General features: G+C 41.2%; 1 protein-coding gene across 1 annotated transcript; it reads left to right on the plus strand.

Annotated features, from left to right (window-relative positions):
- Window positions 1–3440: 3440 nt before the first annotated feature.
- Window positions 3441–4787, plus strand: LOC150027565 (uncharacterized). The gene is made up of 3 exons (XM_090302922.1): window positions 3441–3710; window positions 3804–4376; window positions 4548–4787. The coding sequence occupies exons 1-3, from the start codon at window positions 3441–3443 to the stop codon at window positions 4785–4787; spliced, it is 1083 nt and encodes a 360-aa protein (XP_090159048.1).
- The last annotated feature ends 11510 nt before the right edge of the window (window positions 4788–16297 follow it).

The following is a 16297-nucleotide window of genomic DNA, read 5'->3' on the forward strand; positions in this document are numbered from 1 at the left end:
CAACTTGTTGTTTTCACATTTCCATCAGTTATTTGAAAAACTTAATCTCTTAGCTTCTTCATGAATTTTTTGGAAAACATCAAGCAATTGAAAATAACTTTCACACTTATTAGAAGAGGCTGCACTTACTTGACTCGATTCAGATTCTCCCTTGGTCATTAAGCAAACTTCTAAATTGTTTTTAGAAGAGATTGAGCCAGCAGATGACTCTTCTTTATCCATCAAGTCACTCCTTGGATTCTTGTGCCATTCCTCAAGTGTGTCCCACATTCCCTTAGCCGAAGTGAATTCGGAAATCTTGAGTAATTCATCAGAGTCTAGAGCAGACACAATAATATGTTGTGCCATACAATCAAGATGTTTTATAGATGATTCATTACTTTTAGGCATATGCACATAGGTATTATTTGAAATAACATTCCAAATATTCTTATCTAAGGATTGAATAAAGAACTTCATTCTTATGCACCAAATAGGATAGTTTTGACCACAAAATAGAGGTGGTTTGTTCAAAGAGGCACCTTCCCCATAAAAAAAATTATCATCCATCAAAAGATTTTCAAAAAATAGAAATCAAAACTTGAGTAACTTTCAAGAACCTTGCTCTTGATGCCAATTGTTAGGATCGATGGCTAGAACAAGAGGGAGTGAATTGTTTACAAAAGATTTTCACAAATACTTTGCTTAGAATGAAACTTTAACAATTAACTCAAAAAAGCAATCCAGAAAGCCAATCAAATTACCAAACAAAAACAAATATCAGAATTATAATCGGTTAAAATAACTATTTAACCAGTTGTTTATGACAACGGAAAATATCAAACAAATATGGAGAGAAGAGATAGAGAGAATTACACACAAGGTTTATACTAGTTCACTCTATTCCAGAGCTACATTCAGTCCTCAGTCAAATCACTGAGTATTTCACTATGTAACCAATCACAGATTACAAACACACAACACAAAGAGGTGACTTTGAGTCCCACAAAGCCTACTCATCCTCTTTGCACACAACCAACACCTCAAGCCAGAATCACACTGACTTTACAGGATTTTACAACAGTTTTACAGAGAGTAATATGAACAATTACAAGAACCTAAACAAGGTTAGAAAACACCTGGAATCACAGTATATCAGAAACCCTATTGATCAGTTCTTGAATCACAGCAAAGCTCAAAAGCAATCTTGCTAAAACTTGGTAAAACACCTGTCCCGACCAGTCCTCGGGCATTGACCTAGAGGTTGACCTCATACATCGCGCACTGATGCTTGGTAATGGGAGGGGGCCACGTGAGGTGGGCCCCAGACGCACCTACCAGGGGGTTGGTTAGTCTTTGGGTATTGGTATTCTAAGCCCGATGTTGGAGATCGATATTGAACCTCACTAGTAGAGGGAGAAGATCGGACATCGGTCGTCAGGACATTGCAGAGGGCCACGTAATGTGGGCCCTAGAGTTTTGTTAAGATAACAGTTAAAGACAAGAGATATGTGGGAAGCCTATGTCATGAGGGATCCATGCACGTGGTGTGTATGACGCATGGAGGCACAACACGTGTGGATAATCCTAGAAGGCATTAAGACCCATTGGGGTTAGGGTTTCCAAGGAAAGCTGCATGCATGGCACGTGAATACTTAGGGCACCCACGAAGCAGATGGCGCTAGAGATGAGGTGCACAAGTTGGTACTCAAGCGGCCACTCTGTCATTCGTTGCACTCCAGTTAAGGGAAGCTCATGTGCCAGATATGCTAAGATTCTATGAATAGCTGTGCAAGGACATTCTCCAAGGAACCCTAGTCAAGGGCAACGACGCAAAGGTAAACCCTAGTTTTAGCCCATATAAAGGGTGCCCAAACCCTAGCAAGGTACGCGGTTTCTAAGACTGAAGCTAATATACACACTTGGTGTTTCTTTGTCCTAATACTACCTTGAGTTTCGGAGTGCAAACGGTCGCTAGGGCGCCCCTTTGTCTTTGCAAGTGAGAGGTTTCTTGATCAAGAATGCACGATTCTCAAGCAAGATCAAAGGGCCAATGCAGCTATTGGAGTCAACCAGCAAAGAGAGTCAACTGGCAGGAACATTTGGCGCCCACCTTGGGGCCCGTTAAATCAAGGTCCCACTCGCAATCACGTTACGAGTCTTTACTAGCAATATGAGGAGTACGAGGCAAGGCACTGCTGGATCCGCAGGAACTATGCCCCCCGGAGGGGACAATGTTACCACGCAACAAATCTTGGATACGATGCGTGCCCTCCAAGCAGAAGTAGCGACATCACGAGCGGACAACGCAGAATTGTGCAGAGCCAATGAAGAACTGCATAGGGATCTGCAACAGGTAGGGGAACACGCAGCGAGCGAACGTGCGCCACCCGTACCACTTACGGCACGTCCCATGCCGTTCTCACGAGCGATCATGAATATGGCGTTACTAACAACGTCTCTAGGCCCAAAAGTCTCCTTCACCAGAGTAGAGGACCCAGAGGCCATCTCACGGCGTTCCACACCCAAATGATGCTCACAGGAGGATCTGATGCTGTGTACTGCAAGATGCTCATGAGCACGTTGTCAGGCGTGGCGTTGGAATGGTTTGTTAGCCTTCCCGACGGGCAAATCACCAACTTTGACCAGTTTGCGACACTGTTAAGGGAGTAGTACCTTGTTAACAAGGCCCCCACCCGACTTTCTTATGATGTTTTCGATGTCAAACAGTACCACGGGGAGTCCATGAAGGACTACCTGAACAGGTTTGGGGTGCAAGTAGTGAGATTGAAACCCACTGATGAGGCCATGACGGTGCATGCCTTTGTCAAGGGAATGCTACCTGGACCTTTCGTGAATCACTGCTAAGGTTCTACCCAAAGACATTCACGGAGATTAGATGTAGAGCGTTAGCACACATCGCCGCAGATGATTGAGTGACGCAGAAGCAAGGTCTCGTTGGTCTTGTCTGACCTCGAGCGGCTGCACGACCTCAGCCTATGAGGGTGCATGAGGCGACCACAGAGAAGAAGGGGGAGGGAAAACCCTATGAACGGGCCCAGGTCGAGACTCGCGCACGAAGGGACCCACCCCCAAAGCATAATTTCCGAGTGGAGCTCAAGGAGTTGATCGTTATTCCAAACATAACGGCAAGACTAAAGGTATCGGCAAAGACCGATAGGAAGATGAGGCCCAACAAGAACGATTGGTGTGAGTTCCACCAGGCGAATGGCCACTACATACGTAATTGCTTGGCCTTGGCACACCAACTAGATGAGTTGGTGAAGAGCGGTTTCTTAAAGGATTATCTTCAAGAGCCGTAGGACGACCAGGCGTTGGTAGCTGCAGGGGCGGATCAGGGGCACAAGGTGCCTATCCACGGTGAGGTGAACATTATCTCGGGAGGGTTCTCAGGGGGAGGGTGCACTGCCTCCCAGAGAAACAAGTACGCTCGAGGCATAATGGCGGTGGTGGTACAGCAGGTAGACCAATCCCCCGATGTCGACCTCGTCTTCACGAAGGTAGACCTCCAAGATGTCATACCCCATGACAATGACCCGGTGGTAATTTCACTAGTCACAGTAGGAAGGAAGGTACACCGCGTCCTCGTGGACCAAGGAAGTTCAACCGACGTGATGTTCTTGACGACCTTCAACCAATTACAGTTGTTCACGTACCAATTAAGGCTCTACACCGGATGTTTGTATGGTTTTGCAGGGGACCAGGCGGAGGTTCGTGGGCACATCAAGTTGAGAACGACATTCACGGATGGCGCGACTTCACGCACTACCAACATCAGGTATCTCGTTGTTAATGCTCCCTAGGCCTACAATATACTGTTAGGAAGGCCAGCTTTAAACAGGTTGGGAGCAGTTGCCTCCACGAGGCACATGAAGATGAAGTTTCCTTCCCTTGAGGGCGCGATGATCACCATCAAATCTGACCAAAAAGAGGCGAAGAGGTGCTATGAAAACAGTCTCAAAACAAAGATAGGGGTGTTTGTTGTCACTACCAGACCCCTAAGAGAAGATGAAGTGACCCGCGTAGTGATCGCCCGGGAGAACCGACCCGAGCCCTCAAGAGGCGTGGTGGAGAGAGAGATCCGTGGAAAGACGTTCAAACTTGGGTGGTCCTTGAGCCAAGAGTCGCAGGATCGGGTTGCTGAGGTCATAGCACGACACCTTGACGCATTCGCATGGACCACTGCTGACATGCCCGGTATAGACCTTGACTTCCTGTGTCATCGGCTCACCATAGACCCCATGGTCCGGCCTATCCGCCAGAGAAGGAAAAAATTCAACAAAGAAAGGCGTCAGGTCGTACGAGAAGAGACGGAGAAGCTATTGAAGGTTGGCCACATTAGAGAAATTCAGTACCCCAAGTGGGTAGCAAATGTGGTACTAGTAAAGAAGGCCAGTGGAAAGTGGAGGATGTGTGTTGACTTCACGAACCTCAACAAGGCCTGTCCAAAGGATTCTTACCCGCTGCCCAGTATTGATGCTTTGGTGAACAGCGCCTCCGGATGCAGGTTACTCAGCTTCCTAGATGCCTTTTTTGGTTACAACCAGATCATGATGCACCCCAGGGACGAGTGCAAGACAGCGTTCATGACAGAACTATCTTGCTATTGCAAAAAGGTCATGCCCTTCGGGCTAAAGAACGCAGGGGCCACCTACCAACGATTGATGGACAGGGTGCTAGCCCCCATGTTGGGGCGGAATGTCCAAGCATACGTAGATGACATGGTGGTCACCTCCCAACAGAAGGAGAAGCACGTAGCAGACCTGGAAAGTTGTTCATCACGATAGCGAAGTACACGTTGAAGCTAAACAAGGAGAAGTGCGTGTTCGGGGTTGAGGCAAGTAAGTTCTTGGGTTTCCTACTCACTAAACGTGGGATAGAGGCGGATCCCGAGAAGTGCGCTGCTATAATAGCCATGAGAAGCCCGATCTTGGTGAAAAAAGTGCAGCAGTTGACAGGGCGCATGGCCGCTCTGTCCAGATTTGTATCAGCAAGAGGAGACAAGGGCCACCCTTATTTCCATTGCCTGAAGAGAAACAGCAGGTTCATATGGACCCAGGAGTGTGAAGAGGCATTCGTAAAGTTGAAGGAGTACCTGGCCAGTCCACCGGTGTTATGCAAGCCAGAGTTAGGTACCCCACCGCCTATACTTTGCAGTTACAGAGAAGGCGATCAGTTCGGTCCTGTTGCAGGAACAAGACCAGGTGCAGAGGCCAATCTACTTCATCAGCAAGGTATTGCAGGGGCCAAAGGTGAGATACCAGGCCTTAGAAAAAGCAGCCCTGACTATAGTATTCTCAGCGAGAAGACTTTGCCACTACTTCCAGAGCTTCACCGTGATAGTAATGACAGACCTTCCAATCCGCAAGGTCCTGCAAAAGCCAAATGTGGCAGGCAGAATGGTGCGTTGGGCGGTACAACTGTCTGAGTTTGACGTACAATATGAGCCTAGAAGGCCCATTAAGGGCCAAGTTTATTTTGACTTTGTGGTAGAACTCTCCTCGGCTGCCACACACCAAGAAGGAGCAGGTTTCAGATGGGTGCTTTCTGTGCACGGTTCCTCGAACCAACAAGGTAGTGGGGTTGGCGTAATCTTGGAAGGACCTGATGGGTTATTGATCGAGCAGGCCCTATGGTTTTCTTTCAAGGCCAGCAACAGTCAGGCAAAATATGAAGCCCTGATCGCTGGAATGTTGTTGGCTTAGGAGATGGGAGCAAAGGGGCTATTGGCAAAGAGCGACTCTTCGTTAGTTACAGGCCAAGTCACGGGGGAGTACCGAGCTAAAGATCCTCAGATGGCCGCATACTTGGAATATGTCTAAGCCAGAGAACAGAATGCCCAAGCTTACTTACTTGCAAAGCTCGCCAGTTCGGGCAAGGGGGGCAGGCAGAGGACTGTGATTCAGGAGACCCTGAAGACACCTCAAACCACCGCGGACAATATGGCAGAAGTCCAATAGATTAGCACAGTAGAAGGGATGAGGAGGAGTCATTGGTCGTTAACACAGGAAACGGTGAAAACACCTAGAGTAAACAGGTACTCGGTTGCTAGGGAGATAGCATCGCAAATTTACCAGGTCGAATCAAGAGAAACCTGGATGACGCCCTACCAACGCTATTTGGCTGATGTAGTACTCCCGATAGAACCCGCAAAAGCTCAAAAAATCAAGAAAAATTCGAGCAAGTACACCCTGATCGATGGGAAGATTTTCAGGCATGGATTCACCCATCCTATTCTAGTATGTGTAGATGGTGAACAATGCACGCACATCATGGCAGAGCTACACGAAGGGATATGCGGTAGCCACATCGGTGGCCGATCCCTCTCATCAAATGCCATTCGTGCAGGGTATTACTGGCCAACCATGAGGGAAGATTACACGAGGTACGTCCAGCGGTGAGCAGTGCCAACAACATGCTGATTGGCACAAGGCACCCTCAGAGGAGTTGAGATCGATCTACAGCCCATGGCCATTTCATACCTAGGGGATCGATATTCTGGGACCTTTCCCTTTGGAAGTACGGTAGATGAAGTACCTCGTGGTTGCCATAGAGTATTTCACGAAGTGGATCGAGGCTGAGCCAGTGGCATAGATCACAGCCCATAAAATCCAGCACTTCGTGTGGGAAAACATAGTGTGCCGCTTCAAAATACCGAAGAGGTTGGTATCTAATAACGGTACCCAGTTTGCAAGCCAGCAATTGGGCAAGCTATGTACAAAGCTAGGAGTGAAACAGGTGTTCGCATCAGTAGAACACCCCCAGACGAACGGATAGGTCGAGTCGGCCAACCGAGTCCTGCTCAGAGGTCTAAAGAGAAGGCTAGACAAGGCCAAGGGGACCTGGGCGGAAGAAGTTCCTAGAACTGTGTGGGCCTACAACACTACCCCTCAATCCACAACCAGGGAAACATCATTCAGCTTGGTATATGGTTCAGACGCTATGATTTTGGCAGAAATCCAGGAGAACTCACCGCATTTCCAGAATTTCGTGGTCGAGGAGTCCAACGAAGAGAGAAAGGTGAACTTCGACCTACTAGATGAAGTGAGGGAGGAAGCAAGGATTAAGGCTGAAGCCTTGAAAATGAGGGTGGAGTAAAAGTTTAACTCCAAGCTGAGACCACGGCAGTTCCAGGTCGCCGACCTGGTGATGCGGAAGGCCCACTAGTACTAGTTGGAAAACAAGTTATCTCTCAAGTGGACTGGCCCTTTCAGAGTAACGGAGGTCCTCGGGAATGGAGCATACATGCTCGAAACGTTAGAGGGTGGCGCGATCCCTCGTACTTGGAACGCGACCAATCTAAAGTTTTATTTTAGTTAAAAACATTTTGCATTGTACGTGTTTAAGGGGGCACTCTTTTTCCCTCATAAGGGTTTTTTAACGAGGTCACCCGAATAAAATACTAGTTATTCAGTTAAGAAATGTGCATTGCAGTTAATGAACCCCTCCTTTGTAGTGATTAAGCCAAGAGCAGAAGTAGTATGGTTCCTCAGTGAACCTCTCTCTTGTGTGAGTTCACCAAGGTCGAGAATAGTATGGTTCGGCAGTTAAATGAACCTCCCCCTTGAAGTAATGCGCCTAGGATGGGAATATTGAACCTCCCCCTTACGCAAGTTTACCAAGGTTGGAAATAATATGGTTCAAACGTTGAAGGCTCGTCCCATGACTTTTTGCAAGTAAGGTCGCAACCAGTTATACAAGCCTGCCCCTTGACTTTGTATAGCAAGGATGAGGCCGGTAAGAGCCGTTCACCCGAGTTAGAAACACCAAGATGGGAGAAGCATGATTCCATAGGGAACCTCCCTCTTGCGTATTAACTCCAGGGTCGAACAGCATGACTCACCAGTTAGAAAGAGTCGTTCACTCGAGTTAGAAACACCAAGACGGGAGAAGCATGATTCCATAGGGAACCTCCCTCTTGCGTATTAACTCCAGGGTCGAACAACATGGATCACCAATTAAAAAGGGTCGTTCACTCAAGTTAGAAACACCAAGATGGGAGAAGTGTGGTTCCTTGGTGGACCCCCCCTCTTGCGTAATTACTCTAGGGTCGAACAATGTGGCTCACTAGTTAAGTCCACTCTTACTACCTTTGTTATGCAGGATCGAGATCGGGAGGACACACTTCTCCCTTGTTGGTAAGCCAAAGTCAAGAATGGTGCGGTTCACCGATATTACTAGTAGGTTGTTCCCGTTGATCCAAGGAGGGTAGGGGTGAGATCAACAAATTGCCCTACGTCACAAAAGAAGATCAAGAACAGCCAGAGGGTTTACCCCCGAACAAAGGTCGAGCCAGTTAAGGGATTCGCGCGCACAAGACATACGAGGTCGAAACGTGCTACCTAAAGGGCAAACCTAGGTCGAAAGCGTTGTTAGTTGAAATCAGTACAAGCAAAGGCAGAGAAGTACATCGGCTAAGGCAAACAGTTAAATAGAAGATAAATACTTATAAAATATTTATATACAAAGGGTAGATTGTTTCTTCAAAAAGAGAGAGTTACAGATAATTACTCTCTCAGTACGAGTTCCCATCGACAACACACTTAGACTCACCGAAAGGGGTAAGATCCACCTCAGGGTGCACGCATGCAAATTGAGCGATGGCATCTTGGAACTCCTCTTCGTAAGCATCAACAACGTCATTGGTGAGTTCTTCCTCTATCTTCTTGAAGGATTCAACCTTCTCAGCGAGCTCCCCCTCAACCTGCCCTAGCAGGACCTCGCGCTGAGTCGCCCTTTCCTCCAGCTTTGCCACTTTCCATTTCATCTTAGCACCAACTCCTCTAGCTCGATCACGTTAGTACGAAGGGGCAAGATCTTCGCCTCTAGCTGGACCGCCTCCTGGCTCTTATCTTGAAGACCTTTCCTGGCGTCTTTCTCAGCTTGGCGAAGGCTTCCCAACTCAACGTACATTGCAGTCTCGCAATTGGAAAAGGTCTTGGCCTGGGTGAACAACTCTTCCTCAAGCTTCGCCATCCTAACCTTGAGATCTTCGGCCTCTTGGGCCCTATTCAGCGCGAGGTTGGATGCGATCAGGAAGTCCCCTAGGCCGTCAACCACGCGATCCTAAGTAAGGTTGCTGCTCAAGCTTTCCACCACCTCCTTGTCTTGGAAGCGGTTGAATAGTCATTGGAGCAGCAGGGTAAGCTGGGAGGTGGAGGGCATATCTTGGCCTTCGAGGGCACTCTCTCCCCCACCCTCATGAACAACAACTTGAAGCGAGGAGGAGGCGCTAAGGGGATGGTCCATGAAGGTTGGGGTCCCACCAAATGCAGAAGTCGAGGGCGTCACGACCACACCAACCCTTTGCCTTTTGAAGACAAGGCCGGTGCAAGTGTCTTCGTCGTCAGATTCAACAGCCACTACCCCAGCTTGCCTATCAACAGCAGGGGCATGCTCGGTTGGATGGGGAGCAGGAGTAGTAGAGGTTGAAGGGGCTACGGGCATTGAAGGGCCCGCCCCAGCAGCCGCCGCCTTTCGCTTGGCCAGAAGATCGGCTAGCTTCTTCTTCTTGTCTTTGTTGAAGCCCATATCTACATAAAGGCAGCAAGTTAACATAGGATATAATCAACAAGGCAAGTATGCGAGCGAAAATGAACTGAAGCAAGAGACATGGGAGCAAGAAAATACCGATATATGTTTTAAGACTCTTTGGGCTGAACTCACACTTGAGTAGTTCCAAAGTGCTGAAGGGAGCAGGGAGTCCAGAGAAGAGCTCGCATACCCCTCGCTCTTGAGGGGCAAGGTCCTTAAGACTTCGAGCCCTCTGAAGAATGGGTTTCTCTGTCTAGTACAAGGGAAACGCATCTAGGAGGGCGGGGTCCCTCCGATTGCTTCTGATCTTGAAGAAATTCTTCTTGAATCGCGCAGAGGCTGACCTCAGACATCGTGCACCGATGCTTGGAAATGGAAGGGGGCCACGTGAGGTGGCCCTCAGACGCACCTACCAGGGGGTTGGTTAGTCTTTGGGTATTGGTATTCTAAGCCTGATGTTGGAGATCGATATCGAACCTCACCAGTAGAGGGAGATGATCGGACATCGGTCGTCAAGACGTTGCAGAGGGCCATGTAAGGTGGGCCCTAGAGTTTTGTGAAGATAACAGTTAAAGACAAGAGATATGTGGGAAGCCTAATTCATGAGGGATCAATGCACGTGGTGTGTATGACGCATGGAGGCGCAACACGTGTGGATAATCCTAGGAAGCATTAAGATCCATTGGGGTTAGGGTTTCCAGGGAAAGTTGCATGCATGGCATGTGAATACTTAGGACACCCACGAAGTAGATGGCGCCAGAGATTATGTGCACAAGTTCGTACCCAAGCGGCCACTCTGTCATTCGTTGTACTCCAGTTAAGGGAAGTTCATGTGCCATATACGCTAAGATTCTATGAATAGCAGTGCAAGGATATTCTCCAAGGAACCCTAGTCAAGGGCAATGACGCAAAGGTAAACCCTAGTTTTAGCCTATATAAAGGGTGCCCAAACCCTAACAAGGTACGCATTTTCTAAGACTGAAGCTAATATACACACTTGGTGTTTCTTTGCCCTAATACTGACTTGAGCATCGGAGTGCAAACGATCGCTAGGGCGCCCTTTTGTCTTTGCAGGTGAGAGGTTTCTTGATCAAGAAGGCACGATTCTCAGGCAAGATTGAAGGGCCAAATCAGTTGTTGGAGTCAACCGGCGAAGGGAGTCAACCGGCAGGAACAACACCTTTTCACAAACAGTTGGTAATCTCTCAAATCAATCACAAATCAGAGTATCAAACTTTTATGTTTCTTCAATCTTTTCACTTTTGAAAGAAGACTAATTTTATATTACTTGAGAAGCTACCATTTGAACAACCAAATCAGTTAAAACAGGTTTTCAAAAAACTGTTATGAAAACAAACATTTAATCGGTTAAAACTGCGATTTAACCAGTTGAATGGTTTTGACAGTTATACAATTGATTCAAAAAACAGTTTCAAAACAACTTTGTCAGCTAAGTGACAAACAACCGATTATCTCGAAACTCTTATCGGTTGTTTTTTCCCTTGCATGGAAAAACCCTTTAATCTTTAAACCAGATTGAAATAAGCTTTGTTTGAGAATCAAGACTTGTCTTACAAAGATTCTAAACCCCATAACAAAACCTAAACCTAAAACACAACACAGCTTCAGGCTTCATGTGGATTTTATATATCAAAGCTAACCATCTTCAACAGTACTAATAATACTCATAGTACTATCAGTGTTATTGATACTAATATAATACTAATAGTACTATCAGTGTTATTGGTACTAATATAACACTAATAGTACTATCAGTGTTATTGGTACTAATATAATACAAATACTACTATCAATGTTATTTGTACTAATAATACTAATAGTAATATCAGTGTTAATGGTAGTAATAATACTATTAGTACTATCAGTATTATTGGTACTAATATAATACAAATAGTACTATCAGTGTTATTAGTACTAATATAATATTAATAGTATTGTCAGTGTTATTGGTACTAATATAATACTAATAGTACTATCAATGTTATTGGTACTAATAATACTATCAAAGTTATTGGTACTAATAATACTAATAGTACTATCAATGTTATTGAAACTAATAATACAAATACTACTATCAGTACTATTAGTATTTATATAATACTAATATTACTATCAATGTTATTATACTAATATAATAGTATCAGTGTTATTAATACTAATATATAAGTTATACTACTATCAGTGTTATTAGTATTAATACTACTAATAGTACTATCACTATTATTAGTACGAATATAATACAAATAGTACTATCAGTGTTATTGGTACTAATATAAAACTAATAGTATTATCAATGTTATTGGTACTAATATAATACTAATAATACTATCAGTGTTATTAGTACTACTATAATACTAATAGTACAATTAGTGTTATTGGTACTAATATAACACTAATAAGACAATCAATGTTATTGGTACTAACATAATACTAATACTACTATTAGTGTTATTGGTACTAATAATACTAATAGTACTATCAATGTTATTGGTGCTTATAATACTAATAGTACTATCAATGTTATTGGTACTAATACTACTAATAGTACTATTAGTGTTATTAGTACGAATATAATACTAATAGTACTATCAGTGTTATTGGTACTAATATAAAACTAATAGTATTATCAATGTTATTGGCACTAATATAATACTAATAGTACTATCAGTGTTATTAGTACTAATAGTATAATCATACTATTAGTGTTATTAGTACTACTATAATACTAATAGTTACTATCAATGTTATTGGTACTAATAATACCCATAGTAATATCAATGTTATTGGTACTAATATAACACTAATAGTACACTCAGTGTTATTGGTACTAATATAATACTAATACTACTATCAATGTTATTGGTACTAATAATAATAATAGTACTATCAATGTTTTTGGTACTAATAATACTAATAGTACTATCAATGTTTTTGGTACTAATAATACTAATAATATTATTAGTGTTATTAGTATTAATATAATATTAATAGTACTATGAGTGTTACTATACGAATATAATAGTAATAGTACTATCAGTGTTATTAGTACTAATATATAACTAATAGTTCTATCAGTGTTATTAGTACGATCAGTATTATTGGTACTAATATAAAATTAATAGAACTATAAATGTTATTGCTACTAATATAATACTAATAGTTATCAGTTTTTTTAGTACTCATAATACTAATAGTATTATCAATGTTGTTGGTACTAATAATAGTAATAGTACTATCAATGTTATCGGTACTAATAATACTAATAGTTTTATCAATGTTATCGGTACTAATAATACTAATAGTACTATCAATGTTATCGGTACTAATATAATACTAATAGTACTATCAATGTTATCGGTACTGGTAATACTAATAGTACTATCAATGTTATCGGTACTAATATAATACTAATAGTACTATTAGTGTTATGAGTACTAATATAACATTAATAGTATTATTAGTGTTATTCGTACTAATATAATACTAATCGTACTATCAGTGTTATTAGTACTACTAATATTAATCGTACTATTAGTATTATTAGTACTAATAATACTAATAGTATTATCAATGCAATTGGTACTAATAATATGAATCATACTATTAATGTTATTGGTACTAATAGTACGAAATTACTATTAGTGTTATTGGTACTAATAATACTAATAATATTATAAGTGTTATTGGTACTTATAATACTAATAGTACTATCAGTGTTATTAGTCTAATATATTATTAATAGTAATATCAGTGTTATTAGTACTAATATAATACTAATAGTACTACCAGTGTTATAAGTACTAATATAATACTAGTAGTACTAGTAGTGTTATTAGTACTAATATAATACTAATAGTACTATCAGTTTTATTATACTTACAGAGTGATAAGAAACAAATATTGTAATCCTACTTTTATAGGGAAGGAATTTCTGGACTAGGTCCCATGGGTTTTACTTCTCATCTATGAAATATTTTCTGACATTACGACCAAGGAAATTTCATCTATGAAGCTAACAGATTGTTGTGGGGGAGCTAAATTATTGATACCCCTCAATTAAGTCAGGAAGGGGGAGAGTTGTTGGAGATCCCTCATTAATTTAATGGGAGATTATGACCAATTAATATTGGTAACACTATTGTGGGGGAGCTGAATTATTGATACTCGTCAATTAAGTCAATTAAGGGAGAGAATTGTTGGGAATCCCTCCATAATTTAATGGGAGATTATGACCATTTAATATTGGTAATCGACCTATTGAATATATTCAATGATGGCCATTAAAAAGTTTATTTGGAAATTGTAACTCTCTGTTGAAAATATAATGAGAATGAGCATTAATCTCTTTATGAAGAAGCCTTCCTCTCATTCTTTATATAAGGGGAACTTCTGAGGAAGAGAAGGATGAAGCAGTGATGAAGCAATGAAGCAGTGATGAAGTAATGAAAAGACTTTGTAATCCCACTTTCATAGTGGAGGCGTTTTCACCATAATGGTGAGATTAGAGATCCTAGTGAGATGCTAGAGAGACTTTGTATTCCATCATTATTGGGTGAGATTGAGTGTTATCCTCACAGAGTGAGAGAAACAAATATTGTAATCTCATTTTCATAGTGGAGGCGTTTTCACCATAATGGTGAATTTCGAAATCCTAGTTAGATGCTAGAGAGATGTTGTATTTCATCCTTGTTGGATGAGATTGAGTGTTATTCTCAAAGAGTGAGAAGAAACAAATATTGTAATCCTACTTTCATGGTGAAGGAATTTTCTAGACTAGGTCCCATGGGTTTTACTTCTCAAGTTGAAGAAGGTTTTCCAACGTTAAAAAATTTGTGTCATTATTCTATTTGCTCTATTTTCTATTATTTGCTTATTGTTTCCGCAAGTGCCCATCTTGATATGATTCCACTAGCCAAATACAGATGATTCTTTGACATTCTATGGAATCAACTTGAGTTGGAGATATCTTAGGCACTTTTAATAGAATTGGATCAATGTTCTATGTTTCAAGAACTGACCAAAACTTGCACCAAGCACCAAACTCATATGGAAGATCCATCTATTGCTAATTGAACCGATTAAATTGTGTATAAAAGCAAAAGGACCGAATAGAAAGCTACAATACTGAAATTGAACCGAACAAAACAAAAGAATTGAAGAAGAATCAAATAGAAACAGCCAAGGAGAAGATGAACCGAAGCATATTCAGAAACAAGCTAAAATACCGAATGAAAATGCTAGAAAAGTAAACTAAGACATGTTTTAGCTTCAAATGAACATGGAGATGAAAGAAAGAAGAACTTATGGAGATGAAGGACTTGGTTTGGTGATCACGCCACTTGGATGGTGAAGGCTCCAAGATAAGTGAGCTAGTGACACCACTTGAGAGAACCAAATGCACTCAAGATAAGACAAGGTGAAGGAGAAGACAAAGTTCTCACAATTCTCTCTCAAAATGAGTAGAGTTTCTCTATTACCAATTTCAATTCTGAATTGTGAAGGACCCAAGCTCTTCTTTTATAGGATCAAGGGCCGGCCAAATACAAGCTTATTCTAGAAGCTACCTACTCCTACAACACCCCCCCTACTAAGCTCACTCCTAAGCTCACGCTTACTTCTAAGCTCACACCTAAGCTCACGCTTACTACTAAGCTCACTCCCCCCAAGCTCCTAAACTAAAGTCTAAAAATGCTTTTACAAAAGAGGTGTCTCGTGTTTCCCTCAAAGCATTTGTTATTACACAAGAAACTATAAAAAGAGAAAACAACCTTCCATTATTTCCTAATTCCTTGAATTGGCTTCTTGTAAGCCTTTGAGGTGGGCTCAAAACTCCTTGAGCGTCTATCACTTGAGCCTCTACCTCTTCTTGTCCTTGAATATTGGCCTCCATTTTGTCTTGATCTTGATCTCCATCACATCTTATATCTACATCAAAGAGGGAGAATTAATTATGAATTTTTCCAAAAAAATCTAGAGTAAAATGTCCTCTAGAATTGGTTGGGTCCTAGAAAATGAGACTAAACCATAATCATTACATTTTTATTATATTTTTACACATGTCCATTTTGTTTGCTTGAATGAGAGAATATTAAAGTGGTTTAGGGTTTAGAAAACAATATGGATGGAATAGAAAAAAGATAAATGAGTGTAATGAATGAGGATATAGCAATGTGTTAATGTAATTTTACTTTTTAATGGTTTTTGTTCATATATTTTAAGTATAGGGAAAAAGATAAAAGAAAGAAGTTAGCATCCTCGTAAAAACAAAACTATATTTTTTCTTATTTTTACACAAGTTTATATTTATACTTTATTATATATATATATTAAATAAAATAAAATATTTTTTATTTTCTATTAAATGACATTTTTTATTTTAATATTTTAATATTATTTATTATTTTTCTAAACTTTTACTTTTGTTGAAGATCTCATGTGACTAAATATAAAAATATTTTATAAAATATAAGTGAATATATATCTAATTTTATAATTTAAATTTATAAAAATAAATTAGACTTAAATATACTTCCTATCATAATATCAAAATCAATAGAGGTTATTGTTTATATATATATATATATAATTGTGTGTTAAAGCGAACATGGAGATAACTTTCCTCCTAAAATGTTAAATTAGTTAAAATCATTTTTAATTAGCTTTAGCTTACGCTTTTGGTTTAATGAATTTTATATAATTCAATGCTCTTTTACAAGTCTCCAAGTTCTCCTTTCTTTCAAGT

The sequence above is a fragment of the Phaseolus vulgaris genome, chromosome 5, assembly GCF_051622355.1.
Source record: "Phaseolus vulgaris cultivar YP4 chromosome 5, ASM5162235v1, whole genome shotgun sequence".
Classification (NCBI taxonomy): Eukaryota; Viridiplantae; Streptophyta; class Magnoliopsida; order Fabales; family Fabaceae; genus Phaseolus; species Phaseolus vulgaris.

Excerpts from the sequence above, each read along its gene's own strand:
- LOC150027565 (XM_090302922.1), top strand. The coding sequence starts at position 3,441 with ATGGCGGTGGTGGTACAGCAGGTAGACCAATCCCCCGATGTCGACCTC. Across the intron at positions 3,711-3,803 it reads TTGCAGGGGACCAGGCGGAG|GCCTACAATATACTGTTAGG; the intron begins GTTCGTGGGCAC and ends AATGCTCCCTAG. Across the intron at positions 4,377-4,547 it reads CCAAGTGGGTAGCAAATGTG|ATCATGATGCACCCCAGGGA; the intron begins GTACTAGTAAAG and ends GGTTACAACCAG.